Source organism: Macrobrachium rosenbergii, chromosome 54 (assembly GCF_040412425.1).
Source record: "Macrobrachium rosenbergii isolate ZJJX-2024 chromosome 54, ASM4041242v1, whole genome shotgun sequence".
In the NCBI taxonomy this organism is placed as follows: Eukaryota; Metazoa; Arthropoda; class Malacostraca; order Decapoda; family Palaemonidae; genus Macrobrachium; species Macrobrachium rosenbergii.
In genome coordinates this window covers 17,649,275-17,672,774 of record NC_089794.1, presented here as the reverse complement: position 1 = coordinate 17,672,774, position 23,500 = coordinate 17,649,275, and the positions used below count along the sequence as shown (strand labels likewise).

Below are 23,500 nucleotides of genomic sequence, written 5' to 3'. Positions count from 1 at the left end.
TATACATACACACACATAGTTAGTATACAAGAAAGAAGCTATGGTAAGAATTATATCAGTGGCAGAATCAACGATTACGCATTGTTGGGTAATTCGAATTTCAGCTGAAAGTATAAACATTAGAAATATAAGAGAAAATCTAAAAAGAGAAATATTGTAAAAAGCCGGAGAAAAAGAATATAAGCAAAATTTAAAACTCAAGAGCCTAAGAACAAAACAACCGGGCTTGAAAACTTAAGGCTTCTTCCATAGCTAATGAGGCACTCTGGTTACTCTACTAAAATATTTGATATAGAAAACTTTGGACATTGGAGATTATCAAATGTACAGTATACAAAACGCACATTCATCTGTCTGTACGTATTGTGTGTGTATTTAGATATACAGCAATTAATTGTCTTGAATATGGCTGAAAATATTAGATACTGAATGCTATCTATATAGACATAATGTCTATGAAATGCAGACGACGTGTCAAAAGCAGCAAGGAGAGAGTATCTATTCGAAAGTTATTTCGGCTGATACTTTATTGCACAAAAAAAGACTAAAATCATAACAAAAAAGAATAAATACAGGTTTAAAAAGTATAAGATAAATTTAAATTTAATTAAAATGTAAAATAATTCACACAGACAACAAAATATATTTAGAGAAATAGGAAAATACCAATAGTAGTCGTAGTGACAAGTCCCACTCGCCAACTCTCACCTGTCGAACTTTAGACGTAAACATACCATGGCGGCCAAAGGATTCTTCGTGGCTTTTGCCCTTCTCTCGTGCTTCTCCTTCATCCACGGGTATTTCGTCACTGTCGATGCCCACGCAGAAGAATGCTTTTTCGAAAAAGCCACGACAGGGACCAAGCTGGGTAAGAAATCTGGAATTATATTAAGTTTTCTGATGCCGTCCTAATGGCAGCTCCCAAGAAGCGGCGTTGTTGCTTCTCTCTTGTCTGACAGCTGTCGTTGCCGTTTCAACTTGAAACCATTTTGTTCTGTTCATCACCGCTATTTAGTGGTAGCATTTGTATGCCGGGTTGCTGGTTTAGCGTAATTTAAGTTAAATAGTGCTCCTTCGGTAGGCTACGTCATGTAGGCTAGGCGATGTAGCTATAACGGGGATACCAAAACTCGGTTAGGCCAGCCACGGCTAACCTAGGTCGGCTACGTGCAGTCTAGGTTTATTATAGCTTAACCTAATGCAGTATTAAGACAACGGTCACTTTTGGTCTAGTATAAGGTTTACGGTATAGGCTAGTACTCAAAATCACTAGCCTATTACTGTGGACTTAGTTCCTCATTGGACGGGTTGGTATAGTTCTCGGCTAGCACTGTGCTGGGCCCGCGTTTGATTCTTTGTCTGGGCAATGAAGAATTAGAGGAATTTATTTCTGGTGATAGAAATTCATTTCTCGGTATAATGTGGTTCGGATTCCACAATAAGCTATAGGTCCCGTTGCTAGGTAACCAATTGGTTCTTAGCCACGTAAAATGTCTAATCCTTCAGGCCAGCCCAGGGAGAGCTGTGAATCAGCTCAGTGGTCTGATTAAACTAAGGTATACTTAATTTATTGTAGACTTGGGCGATTTTAAGACTTGTCTTCTCCCCTCCCCCCCCACAGCTTCCCATATGGAATTTTATTTGAGCTCCACTGAGGAAAACTTCGGTGTTTTGGGTGGGGTATGGATGAAAAAGTAATTAGAAAAAGTAAATTAGTCTTAACTTTAGGGTATAGGCTAACCTAACTCATGATGTTGAGGTATTCCTTACCTAAGAGGTATTCTCACTGTAGGCCCTCCTTTGTTAGGTGTAAGATTTTATAATTGATTAACCAAGTATTGACATCAGGAATTAATATAAAATCCACAATTGGCCGTTGCTTTGGGTAATAGCCTACTGCAGACCTAGCTAGTTGCAAGCACATCATTCAGCTATGAAAGACATCACATAGGGGGCTCCTGGTAGGGCAAAACTTCCGGGACAGGTCAGGGCATGGTGCCCTGGGATAGGTTAGGCTCAGGAAACATTAGGTTTGAATGCATCCATGTTGAAATATGTCTTTAATCCACTTTTAAGCCAGCAGTAACCCGTGGAAATCACGTGCACAACTCTTTTGCCCTTTTACCTTGCTTTGAGCATACTTTGACAGTAGAAATTCAATGGTGCCAGAGTAATAAAGCACACAAGAACCCCTTTTTTCTTGTTAGGTCCCTGCATAATTCCTATGTATGGGGATATAGGAAATGGAAAAAAGATTGGTTTGTATAAACAGTAATTGTCCAGATAACAACACTTTCGAGCAATAGCTATTTTGTATAAGTATATTATTTCATTGTAAAGACAGACTGTTTATTTTAGTAAGGTTTATGTTGTAAATGAGAATTGTAAATTAAGATAATGAAATGAGGGGTGGGTATATGTTCTGTACAAATATCAAATATAGTTTATAATTAAGAGGGGGTTAGCAAAATTATCTGACCTTCTTCTATCTAGCCCTGTGCCCAGCCATTATTTTACATTTTTAGTGGCTCCCAAACCAGATAATGATGATTATAATACTTGTATATGTGTGTTTGCTGATTCAGTCCTAAGAGTATACCTATTGTAATATACTATGCAAATTGATTTTTCTATTGAAAGGATGTTTTAAAATAGGTTTACGAGAAAACTGTGTTAAAATTCAATATTTTTATCAAAGTCTACATGTGTGGAACTGTGACCAGGATTTCATTTTTCCATACATGTCATAAGTTACTTGAACACAGATCACATAAAGTGCCTTTCCTCCTTTCAGTAATTTCACTCTAGTTTTCTGCACAAGCCTTGTGATTTGCCAGATGTTGCAAACTAAAGGCTAGGCTGGCCTGAATTAGAGTTTGTCTTCTGCTTAATGATTAATCTTTTAGGAAAAGCTGCAGCCTCATACCAAATTTTCAACATTGTTACATATCTGGAAAAAAAATTGACTATGAAGATTTTAATGTTGGATAGCACTGGTATGACATCTGGAGAGTGTTAGGATATAGTATACTGTAACACTATATCCCATGCAAGTATGGGTTTTCCAAAGAGAATTATCCTGTAACCAATCCAGAATAGAAAAATCGCCATAATTTTGATATTTTTCCTAAGTTTTCCTTATGCTTTTTGTAAAGATCTAGGTATTTTTTATAATAATAGCATAATATGGGAATTTCTCCTTCAGGATTGGCTTTTGAAGTAGCTGAAGGTGGATTCCTTGACATAGACATAAAGATCATGAGCCCAGATGGCAACATCATCCATGAAGGAGAGAGGGAGAGCAACGGTCGTTACACCTTCCCAGCAAGCATGGATGGGGTCTATACCTACTGCTTCTCAAACAAGATGTCAACAATGACTCCCAAAATTGTCATGTTCTCCATGGATGTTGGGGAGCCAGATACCAAGTCTGCTAGCGCTGGAGGCACAGGGGAAGAAGGTGAGGACTGCTCATAATGTTTATTTTCTTGATGTAATTAGAGGAATTTTATGCTAATATTTTCTCAGTGAGTTAAAGTTTTAAAGAAGGATGTCAATTACTGTAATGTGTTAATACGCAATTTCTGCCACATCAGGTTATGGAATGGACCCATATTTCCAGCCAGGTCTGTTCATGGGTAATGGCATTTTTTTCTCCCTTTCTCCCTGGCAATTACAAGTTTGCATATAAAGTATTATAATTTCTTTATATGAATTTTACATCTATTCAGGTTTCAACTCACCTTCTCTGTTGACCTGCTGCAGTTTGTGGTGTGGTGATTTGTTTTCATGAGAACATTGTGTAATGTGTTAATTAATTGCATTTTCCTGTGCATTTTTATCTTCCCAAGTTTTAACCCGTTTGCTTTTGCTTGATATTTGCCATTCAGGACCAGGAAACGAATTTGGTTGCCCATGTAGATATGCAAAATAATTTTTAATATGTTTGAAATAGTTTTATTCATGGAGCTGCTGCTTTTTGTTGAGAGTGAAAGAGGGGCACCATACTGTTTAAAATGTATTACATCTTTGTTAATCTGATGTTTTCTTTGTTTATCATGGGAATCTGTTTAATTTCTTTCAGGGTTAGATAGTTTCATTGAAATTTTTTAATTTTGAGAAGCATTGATAATTCAGATGCTTAGCATACTGCTTTTTGGCATAAATTGTGATACCATTTTAGTTTTAAGCCATCTCACAAGTTTGTGAATGATACCATTTTCATTATGAACTTCTTGTCAGATAACCAGAATGGGAACAAGCAGAGTAATGTTATGTTGCTAGGATCCCTAGAAGATATTTTGAATATTATACTATAGAATTTTTGTCAACGCAAGTTTTCGTTCTCTAATATGTGTTTGGTGAATATAGTACCATATATTTAAAAAGACATGTATACTCTGCACTTTAACTTAATTCCTTGATCTTCAATGTCTTTTGTCGTTTTGATGGAGTCCTAGGAAAACATTAGGTGGTGTGTTGATTCCACATAAATGCTGTTATTCTGTGTACGTCTTTTTGTTTGTTTGAAGTTTGTCGTATAGTAATTACAACCCCCTCTCAGATGCTACAGGTAATAGTGACAGGATTTTTGGTTGGCCATTTTGATGATTTGTATAGGTAGTTATACTCAGGTTTGTTCCCTCAGGAATACAAAATATCATTAAAATTTGATGTCATTTTTGTTAACACTTGTTGATGAAAGGAAAACTTTTCCCACTCATCCTTAATGTGTTGTTGATATGCAGTGACCTCTGGCTAAAATGGAACTTAGAAATTTCGTCAGTTGGCACCTGATATAACATTTGGCAATAATTTCACCTAGAACTTATATCCATAATTACCTTGTAGGAAGAGCTAATAGGTGTATTGGTTCTTACCCTTGTATAATGGGTTGTTAGTTTTGATAGTTATCCTTATAGAGATGGCTCTTAGTTTTAAAGCTTTAGTCTGCTCATAGTTGCTTGCATAGGCTATGCACACAACTTTCAATTATCGGAACCACAAGTAAGGAAATTGTATGTATTCCCATGGTTTCAAGAACTGTCTCTGATTCAGTCTGAAGAATATACTGGTAAGAGTTGCGATGTCTTGAGACTGTGTGTAGCTAATCTCAGACTCCCAAACTTTATATATTATTACCGTACTTAGCATTTGACAGTGTGGAATTTTATAAGTAAAATAACCATGTTGGAGTGTATGAATGTCATACTAGCTAGCAACAAGGCTGTTTTGTCTAGTTTATTCGGTTACTGGCTAAAGTCTCTTGTTATATCACTTTGGCTTTGTTTGGCGTGGTTACATAGAATATCCGTGATTTCCTTAGGACTGTGGGAATCTACAAAATGTCCATTTTGCATATTTCAAGAGTATTTATATGAGCCTGAACAAAGTTATCTTTTCATTTAGTTTGGGCAATTGAATTGTTAAGTAATTTAATGTATCTACATTGTATATACTGTAGTACTGTGACCAGGGTATGTCTCATGTACACAGACTGCTTATGAAAAGGTGTTCTAACTTATATTGTATATGATTTGGCTCATGGCATTGTGTTTAGTATTTGGTTTTCTATTGTTATTGTTGTATTTAGCTAATAATAACTGGATTTTAATTTTTTGTTCTTGAATTGCATTGTATTCTCTGCAAAAAGTGTAGTATTTTGAAATTAGTTACTGTGTGAATCCTTGTTTGGCTGTGGGTTGCTTTTTTGTGTTTCGTTTTTGCTATAGAATTGCCAAGAATTTTCTGGTATCGCCTGTAATTCCTTGTGGTTATAGGTTACAAAAAGCATGGTACAATATTTGTTTGGCCATGGTACTAGGGTAACTTTTTGCATGTGATGCCACTTAACATACCGATGATAACATTTAAATAAGTGAAATTGAAATACAGTATTAGATATAACTTACGGAATTGTGAAACATCTTAATTATAAATGGTTTAGTTAAAACTTTCTTTTACTGGACAGTACAGTAAGTACTGTTTGGCTGTAGCTGATTCATCTAATTCATGATATCCTCATATTTAACACTTCCAAGTTATTCAGAACATGGTAAATGCTCATAAGGATTTTGCAATACTATCATAGTTCCATAAATGATTTATTGTCTCAACACTTTGGGTATACAGGACCCAGTTTTCTTTTTTTTTTTTTTTTTAAATATAAATGGCAGTTTTTGAGTGTGTACTTTCTGTAAATTTTAATTCGTTTTCCTTTGTTTCTAGCACCGACATCTGAATCCCCTCTCGAAACAGGTTGGACAGTATCTTGCAGTTTTCTTGAGTTGCCATTTTAGAAGGATTTTTTGATTTGTTTTAAAAGTTCTTGGTTTTATTTTTTAAGTGGCCTTTTATAGAAGTGAGCTGTGATTAATCTTTTGTATCAAGTATCACGTGTGTGTTTTTTTTTTTTACATTTTTATTAATCTTTTTTATCATGCATCGCTTGTTTTTTTTTTTTTTTTTTTTACATTTTTACTAAGTCGTGATGTCTTGTAAGTTGCCATTCTTTTGCCTCAAATGTTTTAAATTCAAGATGTACTTTTTCAAGTGGAAAACACCCAACATAGTATTAAGGTTTGTAGCAGGATCCCTTCTGCCTCTGGCTACATTGCTGTCCTGTTTTCTACTTTGTGTGTTCTTTTAGGCCTTGTTCCACTTCAAAGACACTTGATACTCCTTGCGTTGACCCTTTGGCTTCCAGGGGGACTGCTTTCTGCTGTTCCTTTTCATTTGTTTGCTTTGGTCTCTTCTCGTTAACTGCCCAACTTGAGTCTTACCGTGCTCCCATTCTGTTCTTATTAAGAACAAATTCTCCAAAATGGGGAAGCGGTGTCTCAACTGCTGCACTCTATACTACATGGTGACTTACAAGAATCTAGATATGCCTTTAACAAGAATCTAGATATGCCTTTATGTGTATGGTTGAACTTGGAGTACCATGTGCATTACAGTACCCTTCCATGGCTCCCATGCATGTTGAACATGATATCTGTGATCAGAGTTGTATTGTTTACATAATGTTTTTTCTGCCATGTCACCTGTGCATTTTGAAAATGCTTAGAGAAGACTGCGTGGGTGGGTAGGTGTTGAATTCTCAAAAAAATTTTCCATAATAAGTTTGCATGGGGTGCAACCTTCAGTTTTAAATTCTTATAGTTTTTACTGTGAGTAATACAGTTATTGCATTAAATGTGCTGGAACATGATTTGGTCAAGACATGTTTTTATATTTCTGGATCAGCTTGTGCACATATTTTCTTGAAAGCTTTGTATTTTGTGTGGGCCTGGTTTTTAGAGGATGTTAATAAAATTGCTTCAAAAAAATATTTTCTTGTTATAGTCTTTGGTTAATTATTTCATAACATGACTGTAGCATTGACGGTATTTATACATAAGTGGTAGTTTTAAGATGTTAAAAGTGGACGTTGTTTAATCGTAAAAGGGTAAATGTGGATTTTCCTTTGCTAAACTTTCTTTTTATGCTCATATGAAAAGGCATTTTTCTTTTATTTGCTGTGCTTTTATCAGTGCTTTATTTGATTTTGTGTAGTTGTTCTTTAGGATTTTTGTAGGGGGAGGAGGAGTAATTTTTTTATTGGTAGATAGTAAATACTGCATGCGTAAGAATAATTTCTTTCTTTGTTTTATAGGAATGTCTACAGAGTTCCCTTATCAGGCAGGTGTGTTGTAAATTCTTGGGCTTCTGAGTTTGTGATACATTTTGCCATCATTAATAGACTGATTTCTCTAATTTGCCTATTTCACATTAACCAATGTTGACTGGTACTGAGAGTGTATGAGTTGATTTTAAATTTTCAAAGCATCACCCTACTTTTAAGTACTTTTTTCCCTTTCCATGTCGGATAGTCTCTAGCCGTTAATATTCACTTGTTTGTTGAATTCAGATATTTTACAATTTAATATTTTTTTGTTGTTGAAAGGGGAAAAGTCCATCATGGTTGATGACATTGTTAAAAATTTATGCTTTTATCCTGAGCTACTTTTGTTTGTATACATTAAGCCGCGTAAGCAAAAATTTATTTGTTGATGTTATAGTAGCTCATGTGCTATGCTAATTTTACAGCAGAGCAATGTTGTAATGTCTTGAAAGGTAACGAACTATTAAAGTGGATGACTGTCCCTTAGACAAAGACAATCTTGTCTCACACTGTAGTTGTCGTTTATTTTGCAGAGTAGACCACATTAGTGTGCTGTGTTCAATTTTATAACACTAAAGCATGCTAATTTAGTGCATATTCAAATCTGTCACAAATGAGAGCACTAACCACGCCCTTTAACACACAAACTAAAACCATAACCTATTTTGTAATGCTGGTTTTCAACAACGGCAGGTTAGTGATCATATGCTAGAGATCCTTAACTGCATGTCATCGAGTGTATAGTTTGAAGGTTAATGAAAAATCTGTGAAATCAAATGTCTGTTTTTATTAATATTCGCCAAGTGCTGTTGAAAACAGTTTGCATCTCTTGAATTAATAATGTACATCACCATTGATTCTGGTATTCAATATAGAACTGAGTTATTTTAATACACTGTATAAACATTTAGAAAATATGAAAATTAACTTGAGGAAGAATCTGCCTGAACTCCTGTAGATTTGCAATTTTCAGTTTATTTAAGCTATTGAGTTTTATCATATAACTTTTCCTAAGTTCTGTTGTTTTGGAGCTGATGCTTGTACTGGAGATTTCAAGAATAGAAGGAATAAGGGTAGTAAAAAAGTTGATTTTGAATTTTTGCATTTAGAAAAGAGTGAAAGGTTAATTTTTTTATTTACTAGCAATTTTTCTGTCTTAGGAATGTCATCACCTCCACCACTGCCTTACCAGCCAGGTTTGTTTAATTGCACTTTCATTAGGCTTCTCCATAACTTGTAAACTTGGTATTAGCAATTCTTGTATCCTGGTATTTGATGAGTGATGAGATTGTTCTCTTAACCAATCAACAGTTTTTCAATTCGACTAACGGATTCATATATCCCACTAAGTAACAGATACTTGTGATTGATTTTTACTTCCCCTATACACTAGTAGATAAATAGTTCTCCATTGGTAACAAATACTAGGGGTTGATTTTAATTGTACCTTTGCAGATTATATTTATTTTATCCCTTTGTGTAATATATTTTATGACAGTATTTGGATTGATTTTGTTTCTCCTTGTACTAATGTTTTCATGTTTCCCTATGTAACAAGTGCTATACAGTATTCAGAAGTAAGTTTTATACCCCTTATACTGTACACTGTATTTGAGGAGAATTCTTCATTAAACAGTGTAACCCTCTTGGATAACATTTTTCTTTGCTTTTGGGGGGTGTGCAAGTCTTACTTCCATGAAAATGCCTTTATTTTGAATCATTTAATGCTTGATGAACATTCCAGCATGCTTTTAGTGTGTGGCAGTATACTTAGGTTTTTGCTTAAGTTTAATAAGTTTAATTTTGTTTAAGCCTTGAAGAATAATGTTAAAAATGTTGAGTTGATTATAAAATTGGTTTTAAAGAATAATTTTAAAATTGTTTATTTTTGCAGGGTTCATTATAAGCAGGGTTCATTATATATCTTTTTAAACTTTGAAATCGTAAGGGCAAAAGTAAGGTTGCGTAATTGTTGGCAGTATAAATATTGTAATTAGTTGTAATTAGAGTGCTTATTTTTAGGATAAATAGTGAAGTGATAATTTCAAATGTGTCTACTCTTTGTAAAACAGGGTTGTCACCACGACCATATTACATCCCAGGTTTGTTGATGTTATATATTTTTTTAGAGTTTGATTAACTTTGTGCTTATAACCTTTTGTTCAAGTCTTTGCTTTTATAGGACAGGTTTTCAGATATAATAAATTCATGGTTTTGTATCCCCCCCCCCTTCTTTTTTGACAGGATTACACCTTGGGTAGATTTTTGGCTGTTTTTGTGGAACATTGATGCTTGCACTAAACATCCAATGTTTCTGTAAATTTTCAAGCACTAAACATCCAATGTTTGGTAGATTTTGGGCTGTTTTTGTGGAACATTGATGCTTGCACTAAACATCCAATGTTTCTGTAAAATTTCAAGCACTAAACATCCAGTTTCTGTAAATTTTTGTGTAATGTAAGCCATTATTTCTACATTCAGTCAATGTTTTTTATTCAGTATTTTTACTGACATGAGTGTATAACAACTGTGTTATACCATGGTCCTTAATTCGATTGTAATTGATACCAATTCCCTTGCTTTTAACAGGTTTTGGTGTGGCATTTTGATGAGTGTCATGAGTTAATGTCCCAGTTCAGAGGAGTTTTGTTATTTCTGTCATTAATCTTGTGAATAATTTGGTGTGGAATTTGAGTTTGGAACGGTTTTGTCAGTTTGGTATGCTTTCCTGTTACATCACAGATACAGCAGATAGTTTGGCATTTAATGTCCTTTTACATTGTCAGACTAAATGGGCAGGATAAACTGCTTATATAAATAATTATTTGTATTTATGAACTTGTATCATTACTGCATTTTCAGTGGTTTGTCTGTTACTATGGGGTGTATGTTGAAATTGCGTATATCCATGCTTTATCATCTTTGACCAAGTAACGGTTTTTATTATGCAGTTTGGAATAGGTTTTTAAGAATTTTGATGTGCATTTGCAAAAATTTTTTGTGCCTTATAAATAATGGTCAGGTGTAAAACTATTATATTTGTTTATTACATAATCAAGGTTAGTCATTTTCCCAGTACAGTACACCTTGTGAGAGTGTACTTCCAAGTTACTAAGTCAAATTATTACTGTTATGGGCTGTTTCACATTTTAATTTTAGATTGTGTAACCCCAACACTTTGCTGAAAGAAGTAACTGCTGCGTGGAGCACTGGTTTAAAACAGGTCACCCTGTGGAACTTTGAGGGCATGGTTTATTGTAGTTAACAGCTTACAGCACATTACAATCTGGCTGAGAAGAAAACGACAGGTTGAGGGTGTTGATGACCTGTCGCTCAATGGGAGTTGAGAACTTGAGACCCTCTCTCAAGTTGAATCTGTGGGAGTCTTTGTAGCTTACCATCTTGCATTCAAGAAAGTACACAATAACAAGAGCTGTGAGTGACTGCTGAATATACAGGGGTTTCAGAATAATGATGGCTTGTTACTTGGAGGGAGCTTGGATCCTTGCTGAAGTCAGGATATCAGAGACTTTATTGCTCATCATTTTGTGCCAAGGATGTGCAGTGACAGAGCTTCAAGTGACTGCTGATGTTTCAGTTGTTCCAGAAGATAATGGATTTGTCCACTTGATATAGGATGAGGAAGACTTTTTTAAGGGAGCTGGGACCTCCTAAAAGTGGAGATGTTCCTGTCTTTCTTGCTGACCATCTTGCATTACAGGTATCGAGTGCCATTAGTGCTTGCCAAATTCCAGTGATTTCCAGATGTAGACTTGTGGCTTGAAGAGAGCTTGGATTTACCTTGTTGCTCACAGTCATGTATCAAGATACATAATGACAACTTCAAGAGAGTGCTGAAATTTTGTATGACAACTTCAAGACTCTGCTGAAATTTTTGATATTCCAGGCTTCAGATTTGCAGCTTTGAAACATTGATGTCTGTTGCTTAGTGTCTTGCATCAAAGAAGGTCAATACTGTCTGCACATGACTGCTGATTTTCAATTTGTTCCGAGATGGTGATGGCTTACTACCTGCTGATTTTCAATTTGTTCCAAGATGGTGATGGCTTACTACCTCGAGTTAAAAATGTTTGTTTGTTCCTGACCATCTCACTTAAGAGAGTTTGTGATGATGAAAGCCTTTACTGTATTTCCATATGTTCTAGACCCAGTTACTCACCATCTTGCACCAGTGAAGATACACAGTGACACAGCAGTGATTGCTATATTTCCTGTACTTAAACTTAAGTCTTCATTGCTCTTCATCTGTATTTAAGAATTGGGAATCTTTGTTGCTCTCTATCATCAAAGAAGATACACAAAACCAAGCTTCAAGTGACTTCTGTTTTTCCATGCATTCCAGGATGATGACGACTTGTTGCTTCAGTGGGCTTGGACTTGGATCTTTTCCGAAGTCAGTACATTGAAGAATGTTTTGTTTACAGTGACAGAGCTAAGAGTGACTTGAACTTTGTATGTTCCAGGAATATGATGGCTTGTTTGATGAAAGGACTCCGACCCTTTTTAAATCAAAATGGCGGTGAAGCTCCAGTTCTCTCTTCTAACGGTATACAGTGACAGAGTGAGTTGTGAATGACTGCTGAATTTATCACTTGATTCACTGTGACAATGGCTTCTTGTTGAGTCAGTCTGGAGTCTTTTGATGCGATGGACTTAAAAAGCTCTCCATCATGCACCAAAGGAGATGGTGACTGATCAGAGCTTTAAGTGACAGCTAAGTGTTCCCAGATTATGCAGCTTGTTGCCTAAAGGGAGCTAGGACCTTTCAAGAGATAGAGATGTTGAAACCCTTGTTGCTTGAAATCGTTGTTGCTCAGCATCTGTTTTAAGAGGGACGTAGTGACTAAAGCTATGCAGGACTGCTGAATTTGCATTTGTTGCAGTGATTAAGTCTGATGATACATCTTGCATTAGTCAAAGAAGGTGGTTAGCAACTATGTGTTATTTCCATTCGAGATGTATTGCTGCACATTGTGAAACTGATCCAGAGGAAAGCTTCGTGGGGAGAGTGTTTTGGAGGTAGAGGGAGGTAGTCCAAATATTGAAAAATTGCTACCGGAGCTCCTGAGGAATGGTTTTCCCTCTGCCAATGTTGTGAAATTGGAGCTGATTACCAGATGAATCCAACCAGACCCAACAGGATGATGATGTAATGATTTTTGACAGCAAGATTAGCATGAAGTATTCATTCCTGATATATCTTCTATCTTTTAAGTGTGTGCTAACAATTTGTCGCCCATATCATTGTTGCAGGTCAGTGGCATTACCTTAGTATAGTGACACTGTCTCCATCTCTTGAGAACTCCATTTGCTGCATCCATTGCTTTGGGCCTTCCCCTTGTACAGCTTTAAAAACCACTGTTAGGTTTGCTCATCGCCTTTTCTGATTGTTGATGAGTAGGCCTATTTGACTGGAATGTTCACTATTCTTCAATAATGGTTTTCTATTGGAGCTCATGTGCTAAAGAGTGCCACTGGCCTTCGTTACACCCATTGCCTTGGGTTTTTCGCACAGCAGGTCTTACACGTCTCTTCTGACTGTCATCGAGTGTTCCATTGGAGTTAGAGTACCCTACTTTTTCGATGATGGTCTTCCCTTTGCAGTTGCTCTTGCTAAATGCATCTTTTGATGATGGCTCTCCATTTGAGCATCCCATGCTGAACTTGCCTGTAGTTGGAGTGTCACAGGAGCAATAAATATGTCACATTCATATCTGTCACAGGAGCAATAAATCTACTGTCTCATTCATATAAATGTCTGCTTTTCTGAGGGTCTTGTTAATAGGATGTTCAGTTTTATTCTGATAAGGCTGATTTTTCATGTATCCTGACTTTCAGATTAGTACTCTATTCCCCCTGATGTTTATTCTGTAATTTCTCTTTGGGTCTTGAGTGCTCTTTTCCTTTGAACTTTTTGATTTTCTTACAACTTGCCCAAAATGCAATGTGCTGTCACTTATAAATGTAGCAGCAATAGACCCCAGTCCTGGGTTGAAAGGCAGCAAAAAGTCACATCAGAAGACCTGCTTCCTCCTACAGTGGAGCCAATTCACTGAGAAGTTTTGCTGCTTTTGCTCCCACCTTTTCAGTTATTTCCACTTCTGGCAGTGATGAAGATTCTTCTGGTCTTTATTATGAAGGAAGTAGCATGCATATCAAATCTGCCTGTTATAAAGGAAGTAGCATGCATATCAGATCTGACCATTCAACAGTGTTTTTACTGCAGTTTTCTCCCAGATAAGAAGAGTATTTTTGTTACAGTATCATGCAGGTGGCAGCGTTTCTTCACTGTCAAGAGCTAGTCTTCTACATCCCACGATAACAAGCCAACAGTACGTTTCTTAGTTGGCCAAGAAAACTGTGTGATTGCAATTCTTGATTCTCCCATAAATAAGCGTTATATCTACCAATTTTCTTGCATCCATCAAGGGTTATCACCATAAAACCCCCACCTCTTAGAAGCTTGATATTGTCATGGAAGATGGAAAATCTTCTGCACCTGGTGTAGAATACTGATGGGTATTTTAATCAGCGTTTGCAATGGTGTAGAATATTGATGGATATTTTAATCAGCTGTTGCAGAGTATGTGATGAATTCTTTCAGCAGCTAGTGTAGAATATCTGGAGGAGTGCAAATTCTGGAAGCTGGTCCATATAATGTGTCAGATGCCATGTGGGGTGTTGTTTCTCTTGCTTCCATTATTGCTTTAGTGAGAATGACTTACTTTACCTGATGAGAGGATAAATGGATCACATTAGTAATGAACAAATTTTTCAGGATATAGTTGATGAATGTAAAAGATATAAAATGTGCATGCATTTACTGTTCTTTGAGGTACATCTATGCTAACATTTTTCTCTTTTTGTTAGGTGAAGGAGGCAACAAGATGGAAGACATGATCAGGGAACTGTCGGCTGCACTTTCTGGTGTTAAACACGAACAGGACTACATGGAAGTCCGTGACAGAATTCATCGCTCCATTAATGACAACACTAACTCTCGTGTGGTGTTGTGGTCTGTGTTCGAGGCCCTTGTTCTTGTTGCCATGACTGTAGGTCAGGTCTACTATCTCAAGCAGTTCTTTGAAGTACGAAGGGTTGTGTAAGAGCTAAAATTAATATTCTTAAGGATTTTATATGAGCCTTAAATTTCTCTATTATGACCATTAGAAATATGGAATACACAATTATTTATTATTGCCTAGAAAAACCCTTACAATTGATTTTGTCTGCTATCCAGTATTAAAGCTTAAGAAAGAGTTTATATATCTGTGCACAATGTTTCAACAAAATAAAAGATTTTGTAGATGTTGCTAGGAATTAATGCTTAAATTTCCATCACACAAGATGAACCACTTGACAAGATCATCTTCTGTATATATGAGCTCTATAGAAATATAAAAATCTTCCACTTTAATGAACCAAGTTCGTGATATTTTAAATGAGATACAGACTGTAAATGGTGTTTTATAATAAAATTACTGATTTTGAAAAATAAAAGAAAATGCGATGGTAATGTTTTCATTCTTGAGATCTTAACCTGTACATAGAGGCCTGTAACATCTGATTTTATGTAGTATTGTAATTAGAAATGTATGCAAGTTCATAAGTACTGTAATGAGAATTGTATGCAAGTTCACAGATAATTATAATCATGATTATCAAGAACTGTATATGTTGCGTCCTAAGCCTTAAGGGTAAACATAAATGTGATATTCTCACCAACTAATTTTTGTTTTGTTTTGTTTAGCGTGAATGAGTGTAAAGCACTTCTTAAAAAAAATTGGCTTCCATGCACCAGTGATTGACATTCAGTTAAGATAGCTAACTTATTATAAATTAATTGGTCTTTGCACAAGTGTTAATTTCAAAATTATGCCAGTGTTGATATTGAGCTTTGGTTTTAGAAACAAAGACTGAAGAGGTAGTAATCTGTTTCTGTTGTTATGTTACAGCTTATATTTGTAGAAAGAAAATGTATGGATTTTTTCTTCATAGTTTTGTATGTTGAGGATTAACAAATGAAAGTTTTATAAATTTTTCTTGATTACTTTTCCTCTAGTTCTTACCTAAGAAATAAGGTCACTATGTATTGCCATTTCACAGAAATTTTGTATTGCTATTTCCCAGAAATTTCGTTAATTTCATTATGATGATATTTTTAACAAGCAAGCTTTGACAGCAAGTGATATGAGGTGTTAATTATACACAGAGTTTGCATGTGGAGTTGGTTCCAGGACCATTTCCATTTGTAATTAATCATGCAAATTCAAGTTTACTGTAAAACCTAAAAGTGCATGTTACTATAATTAATCGCTCTTAATGAAAAAAAAGCACAGTACGCAGTAAGAACAAGCAGCCACCATAACTAACAAAGTAAGCAACAAACAATCTACCTAAAATTTTTGATGTGTGTATTAATGACCTGAAAGACGTATACAACAAAACAAAGAGAAGATATAAATTCCTTTCTCTCTTTCTCAGTGGTTTCACTAATGAATTTACTAAGGAACCCTGTCAGTCATTCCTACAGAGTATCTAATTTTGTCTGTGAATCCTGTAACAGTTTCGTTTGCTGAATCAACTGAAGAAAAGCTTAAAAAGTGTTAGTACAACAGGGCACGTATAATACTATTTTTGTGAACAGGACTCTACTAACACTTGCCGCTGCTGCAGCAAACAAGTTTTGGTATCTAACATCCTTGTGTATTTGCTTAAAATAATGTATTGGTGGATGACGAAAAGTAAAAACAAAACAGTTTTCAAATGTGCATTTTAAAACAAACCAAAGTGTTAAGTTTTAAAACTTAGTCTTATTTTACTTGGAGCACACACCACAATTGAAACAAAGACCACCACCAGTTGAAATATACAGATAAATTACATTCTTAGACTATTATATGTATTTTAGTTTAACCAAATAACCAACCAAGTCACACTTTTATATTCAACAAAGTAGCACCCTTACATGAATCCGTTTTCTTACCACAAAGGAAAAACAAAATGTGGCAGAGTTGGGGAGACTGGAGAGTACTGATGGTCAAAAGGCCAAAAGGAGTGCTCTCTAAGGGTATGCTACAATGAACAAATCAGTGCTGCCTACAGTGTGCAGTGCAAGGCACACTGCAAGTGATGCCTATTCGCTGAAGACAGAACTAAGGGGAACCTCGCAAGTTTCTTGGAATATTGAGACCTCTGAGCCACTGGATATTGGGCTTAATGCATTTTTCTCACTAGAACTTGATCATTGCAGAACTGATTTATGCAAATTCAGTTTAAACTTAGAAACTTTGAAACTCATAAGTGTATACTAAATGTGAAATGTATAGTGTTTGAATCTGCTAGTATTTGTCCAGTTCCAATTGGTTTGTTGTTATAGTTACCATGGGGTAGTATCACTCTTACAACCTTTACCACTGTGAATTGCTTTACTGCATGTAGTAGCCAAAGAGCAATTTCAACATTTGATATTTCTTGGTTCAGCATTAAGTACCATCACTACTAATGTACCTTTGCCTAGTGCATTCTGCAGTACTGAAGGATCTTTGCAGCATCCCTCCTTTCCCCAGAAACTTTCACTTTCTTTATATTCCTTGGGTCTTAACTGACTAAATGCCAAAGGGAACTTTATAATTGTAAATAATTTCCAAAAATATTTTAATTCCACCCATGGGGACTTTTGAAACTTAACTGATCCCATTAAGTTGACTGGTAGCTTCCTTGAAAGTACTAAATATTTCGATCTGACAGTGTTTGTACTTACTTTAGACCCAAAATTTATTACTGATGGCCTGTCATTTATGAGCTTGGTTCTTAATTTGATTTATATATGCTTGTTGACATCAAAGTCTTAATTCAAGTGTCATTTTCATTCAAGCATTCAATGGTTTACAAAACTAGCATTTACTCACCCAAAACATCAAGGGTACCATTACCTGCCTTGCACACAGAACAAGTTAGGCAGTACTAAATTAACTTTATAGCAAATGCACCGCAGTAAGCAACCCAATGCACTATTAATTTATATCATTTTCCTGTGTCTTCTAACCACTTTCCCATCCAACTTTTCAAACTTTGTCCTCTTCCAGTTTTTATCATTTACTAAAAAATAATCCACTTGCAAACATTATGAGAATCTAAAAGAGTGACTCTGTGAAATGGTTCTAGCAGTTAAGAAAAATACTGTAATTTTTGTAAATTCCTAGTTTTCATGACCCTATACATTTAAAAATATCTCATCTGCTAAACGTACAGCATTAGAATGACAAAATGAGTAACTTACTTGAATTCCAGTGTTATGGTGCTATAGTTACAGATCAGCGAGAGTGTTGAAACTACTTTCCAAGATGAAATCAACTTAACCACCTCAACCTGAAAAAACAAAATATATTACAGTAAACTGAAATTCTGTTCCACAGATTACAGCAGAAATCAAGTTTGCATAGTATTGCAGTATGCTTACTGTACATCTTTTTGTTTATGGTGTTACCAGTATCAGTATAAGGAAACAAGAGCACCTGTACACAAACCTGCAATGAAATGTAGACCCCATAGGGTGTACTGCTTACAACTTGCATTGTGCAGCATACTGAGCAAGCAATATGTATCATTTCTTTAGTCCCTGGTAAAACTGCTTTAACCTTTCATCTCTTCCATAAGTCTACCTTGCTCAAACTTCCACCTTTCATTTAAGAACAAGTTCTTTTTGCAAACACAATCTGAACGAATATCACGCAGTAGTCTCTTGCTAATGTATGTAATGACAATTCTCGAAGTTCAAACAATATGAAAATGAACATACAAGACAGCAGATATTGAATAAAAATGTGCACTACATTATATGCAGCCATGCTCACCATACAGAATAACCAAAACATCTAAACTGATCAATTTATCATACCACTAAAACTAATTGTCATTCCAATTTACTTTTTGAAGTACGGACTCCTCTGTGACCCATATTTCATATTCAGCTGAGAGTTGTGACAAAGTGCACAAGACAAAATTATCAACAGATTGTTTATATCAAGTTAGCCTAAGGATGTGTTCTTCATGGCAAATTATCAACAGATTGTTTATATCAAGTTAGCCTAAGGATGTGTTCTACATGGCAAAATACAGTGTATTTCAACTAGAACTACAGTAGCAGTTTTGCTACTAGAACCAGCTGATTTGGTATCATTCAGCTTCTATGGAGAAAAGCAGTTAAAGTAATTAATATTTACAGACGAAGACTGACGCCTACCATACAAACCATAGTAACACTACAATAGTAGTTTTCATTATAACTAATTGATCTTCGATCACTCAGCCTCTCTTTGATCGCTCAGCCTCTATGGAGAAAAGTAATTATTTAATATGTACACAATACAACTGACGATTCTCTTACAAACGGTAGTCTGCAACACTTAAAGCAATGGAATTGAATTAGACCATCAACATAGCTAGGAGAAAAGTCAAGATCTCATGATTACCCCAGAAAGATTAAATCTCAAGTTTGGTATACGGTTCCTGGAAGGGGGTCAAACCTGCTGTCTGCCTGGATAGTCAACTGCTGGCATTAAGGGCTCTTCGTAGTATTCTGTTAGCGCCCTGTCTGCACTGCTTTGTATTTTATTTAATTTTGTTCCTCTTGGTCTGTTCCAACATGGCTGTCCAGCTGCTGTCATGGTCTAATTTTCATTTATCAAGAAACAATACTTTTGAATCAGCCCTATGAGTGTTTGGAAATGTGATTTTTTAATACTGTATTCGACACACTGGCCTATAATGATTGGGCAATGTGTTACTGTGCATATGTTTTTGTGTTCATTTTTTGTTGTTACTCGTTATGTGCATCCTCTGCTTCTCCCCCTTCTAAAGCCAAGTACATTCTATTCTGGCCATTTAAGCTAGTTGTTTAAAAGCTGTGAATTCAGAAAAGTGACCCTTCAATAAGAATGGTCTTGTTTTAACTGTACAGTTCTTTTGTAATCCTACCAACCAATTCTGAAGAGAAATGACAGTACCTCCTATTCAACTTATTTATTTCAATAATCCTTTCAGATTTTTATATACGCTTCTAAATTAAGAATTTCACAACCCTACTGAACCAAAAAGGACAAGTTTGTACTCTTTGGCTCTGGCTAGGCAAGTGCAGTATCAACTTTCTGTAACTGATGGCTGTCTGAATCACCCTTAGGAATTAATATATCCGGTGGGGTTGCACATTAAGCTACTGTAACAGCTTGAAAAGTACGTACAGTAGTTCATCAGGTAGTCTCTCCCACTTAGCCTGTACCTGAACATCAGAAAATCTTGGATATGGAGATGAATAATTAGGATCCTACATAATCAAGGAAGGCAGCAAATTTTGCTCGAGTTGACAAGAAAAAGTATGGCTGAGAAGGTCACCAAGATCGTGGTTCATTACTGATAGCAAAATTTGCTCTTATGACTAAGTTGCCTAATGCTGGTGCCTGAGAGAAAGTCCCTTAAAAACAATCAGGGCCCCAATGTGATGACGACCCTTGCATGGTCACCTCCCTAACCAGTTCCATGTCAAAGGAATGCTATTAGTAGAATGCTATACTGTAAGTACCTATGGAAGAAATTCTGGCTGGCCACTCTGCATTGGGGTCACTTTTGCAGCCCATGTGCACGAGGCTTAATTAAAGGCTATTACTATTTTTCACAACATTCAGAAGACTGATAATGCAATAGAATTCTACAATATTCCGGAGGTCTCAACTAATGTGTCTAAGCTATACTGATCACTCCTTCATTCCATTGGCATCTTGGGACTTAGTGACCCACCATATGACTCTTTGATCATGTCCATTTTTAACAAGGCATATGCTGCCCTTACCATCAAGTTGTCATTTTGTATCTTAGAACCAGCACGAGACTTTAGGCGATATTACTCTCCCATAATAAGCATTGATCTCTAGGAAGCGGCTTAAGACCCTGACTGTTCAATTCTGAGCACTGGATTTTGGGATTTGATTGTTTGTCCGATGTCCACGATCCACAGTTAGTCACGGGAGCTCATGCCCCAAAAGTATCAGGCATTCACTTGTGGTAACCCAGCCAAGTATTAACTAGATACAAATTTGCCCAACTTCACCAACTGAGAGAGTAGAATGGATAATGTAGTATAGAATCTGTAATGTGGTAAACTAAGCTTGGCATCTCAGCAACTAATGTCATTGCCTCCAAGAATGTCTTCCTTCCTAAACTCCAAGTGTGGTACTATAAGAACCTTCTTTTGATCCCCCAACATGCAGCTCTGAGTATACTCAGCATACAAGCTTGTCTCTTCGTTATCACTGTGAGAACTCTGCTTACTTTGAAGCCTTGCAAATAAAAGTTAGCCATTGCATCACTGTGTTTTCTATTCTTCCTTACTTTCACATATGGTATTTCTGCTTATCTCCATTAAGTTTGGTTTTTTGTACAGGGTAAGGTTACCTGGATATTTGACCTAGAGCATTTCTCTGTTTCTGAGGAACCTCCAAACAAAATTCCTAAACACTGATGCAATATTAAATATGCATTAAAGTAACTTTTTGATATCTAAAATTATTTGAGTCCCTGTATCTGTCACAGCTTTGAGCTCAGGTCAAACTTACCATACAGAGCATTCATCATTCATACAGATATGTTTATCATATCCAAGTCAGGATACCAGGTTAATGGCTTTGCCTTGTTTATTAGATTTTTAGTACTGTCTTGTGGTGATTATTAGCCTTCATTTGGGTATAATTTGCTTTACACTGGGATACTGAAGGTTACCATGTGCCAACATACCCTCATCAATTAATAAATAATCACCCTGGTACTGTTTAAGTATCTTAACGATTCCCTTGTTTCCTTCTCTAGGAAAATGATAAGTGATACACAAATATATCCTATCACACTTCCAGTTTCACATACTTTAATTCCTAAATTGCCAAAATCCTCTTGTTATTCAACCAAGGCCAATAGCAGGATTGGTTTGCTGATTATTTTAAAGACCTTTGCTGAGGTCACATGCCCAGAGTCTATGATCCTAGGGATGTAGTCCTTACCTGATTAGGTAAGACAAGGTTAGGTTACCTCAATAGGTATGCTATGGGTGCTCCATAACTGCATTCCCTTCTTGGTTTGTTCCAAGCACCTTCTATCGTCAACAGGCTTTATCAACAGACCCTTTCTTACTTCCACCAATGTAAATTAACTACAACATTTCTTCATAGAAATCAAGAACTTATAAAGGCTGCTAGTATACTGTATGTTGATGCAAGGCATACCTTGCAATAATTTCATTTCCTAGTATAAATTGTAACCAGCAATTGAAAATATACCTTCTTTAAAGATCTTTGCAAAGAAATGGAAAACCTTATTATAACCATATTCTTCTAATGCTACTCAAGGAAAACATGACTACTTTAGAATCTATCTCTCTAAAAAAAATGGCAATTAAAACTATTGGTCTCATTTAAATTACCTATAGATATCTAGCCTCTTCAATTATCAATCATACACTGGTGTTCCAAAGCAATTAACTCGTCCTTTTAGTTGAAAACAACACGAAGTGTAAAATTCACATTCCCTTACACACTGGAAATTGAGCTAACACAGGTTTGTTATGCTTTAGCTGTCTACATGTTTGGGTTACATATATATGATTTATTAAAATACCATAGGTCTATAAACCTTTATCTCTATTAATACAGGGCTATCTGTTTACCTTTCTAACATTAATTAAAATCTAAAACTTTAGCTTATTTGACCTATAAAGCCTATTAAGCTCCCACCCCACTTCTTGTAAAAGGGTTGGTTATCTGAACTTTCTGCAGTTACTGTAGGCCTTTTAAAAGTTTTCTGAATATTATGCGTATAGACTTACCTACAGTTACTGTCCTATTAACTTTTGAGAATGAACTTCGGCTTATAGCCTATGAAAGTAATTTAACTACCCATCCACCATTTACTGCTCAAAATTTAACGATGGAAAAAGTCTGACTTACAGATGACGCTAACCTTACTAGTATAAGCAATTTCCTCTGTACAGTACAAGTTTATGAAGTTCACCAATAGGTTATCAAAGGCTGGGCTATAAAATAACATTTCACTAAGCTTGGAGTACCGACTACTAATTGGACTTTTCAAGTTATACGTGTCCACATATTTTCCTGAAATTCAGTAACATTAAAGCATCAACATGCACTGATAACTTCAAGACAGAAGATGTAGGCCTAAGGCCCCGGAGAAGACCAAAGGCTAAGACAACTAAGCTAAAAAGACAGACTCCTGCCTTCATTATATAAAAACAAGTTACATCACCCTTTACAAAAACAAAAAATATAAACTTTAACTTACCCTACATAATAAAACAAAACATTCACGCCCTTTCCAGTAAGGAGATACGAAACTTCAATAACATTGCCAAGGAAGATAAAGTATAGACTGTACACTGTTTAAGTACACCGATGCCAAGGACTACAGGAAAGAAAACTGTCGTCTGTTGGTTCTGGAACAGTTTCTTCTTCTTGTTTTCTTTAGAGCCCATTTTAGTGACTTAACTAGTTGACCATCCGTTTAAGATAATATCATACTATACTTTAGTAAACATTGTTTCTATACTGTTCCTCCCAAAGATAAATAAATCAATTAATTATTAAATCTATGCCCAAGGGACTGGTTACAACCAACCCTCTAGCATATATGAAATACAGCAGACAAATAGGCTAAATAAGGTAATAAATTAAATAATGCTCAGTTTATGGGTACAATTTATTGCTTGGTTGAAAATGTTTCTTTTAATACATAGGCTATAAAAGTGATTAAATAAAT

General features: G+C 35.7%; 1 protein-coding gene and 1 long non-coding RNA gene across 7 annotated transcripts; one reads left to right on the top strand and one right to left on the bottom strand.

The window, feature by feature from the left end:
• The first annotated feature begins 657 nt into the window (after positions 1 to 657).
• Positions 658 to 15,723, top strand: CHOp24 (transmembrane p24 trafficking protein CHOp24). Of its 6 annotated transcripts, XM_067097500.1 has the most exons (8): positions 658 to 868; positions 3,206 to 3,460; positions 3,597 to 3,626; positions 6,229 to 6,258; positions 7,655 to 7,684; positions 8,824 to 8,859; positions 9,736 to 9,765; positions 14,555 to 15,723. In XM_067097500.1, the coding sequence occupies exons 1-8, from the start codon at positions 736 to 738 to the stop codon at positions 14,788 to 14,790; spliced, it is 780 nt and encodes a 259-aa protein (XP_066953601.1). In that variant the 5' UTR covers positions 658 to 735; the 3' UTR covers positions 14,791 to 15,723. The 6 variants fall into 6 exon arrangements, with proteins under 6 accessions (XP_066953601.1, XP_066953602.1, XP_066953603.1 ...); XM_067097501.1 differs by lacking the exon at positions 6,229 to 6,258 and having other exon boundaries at positions 660 to 868; XM_067097502.1 differs by lacking the exon at positions 8,824 to 8,859 and having other exon boundaries at positions 660 to 868.
• On the bottom strand, positions 10,896 to 23,162 carry LOC136834794 (uncharacterized). The gene is made up of 3 exons (XR_010851888.1): positions 23,027 to 23,162; positions 17,967 to 18,055; positions 10,896 to 14,414 (listed from the first exon to the last, which is right to left on the bottom strand). It is a non-coding gene; the product is annotated as an uncharacterized lncRNA (long non-coding RNA).
• Between the last annotated feature and the right edge of the window lie 338 nt (positions 23,163 to 23,500).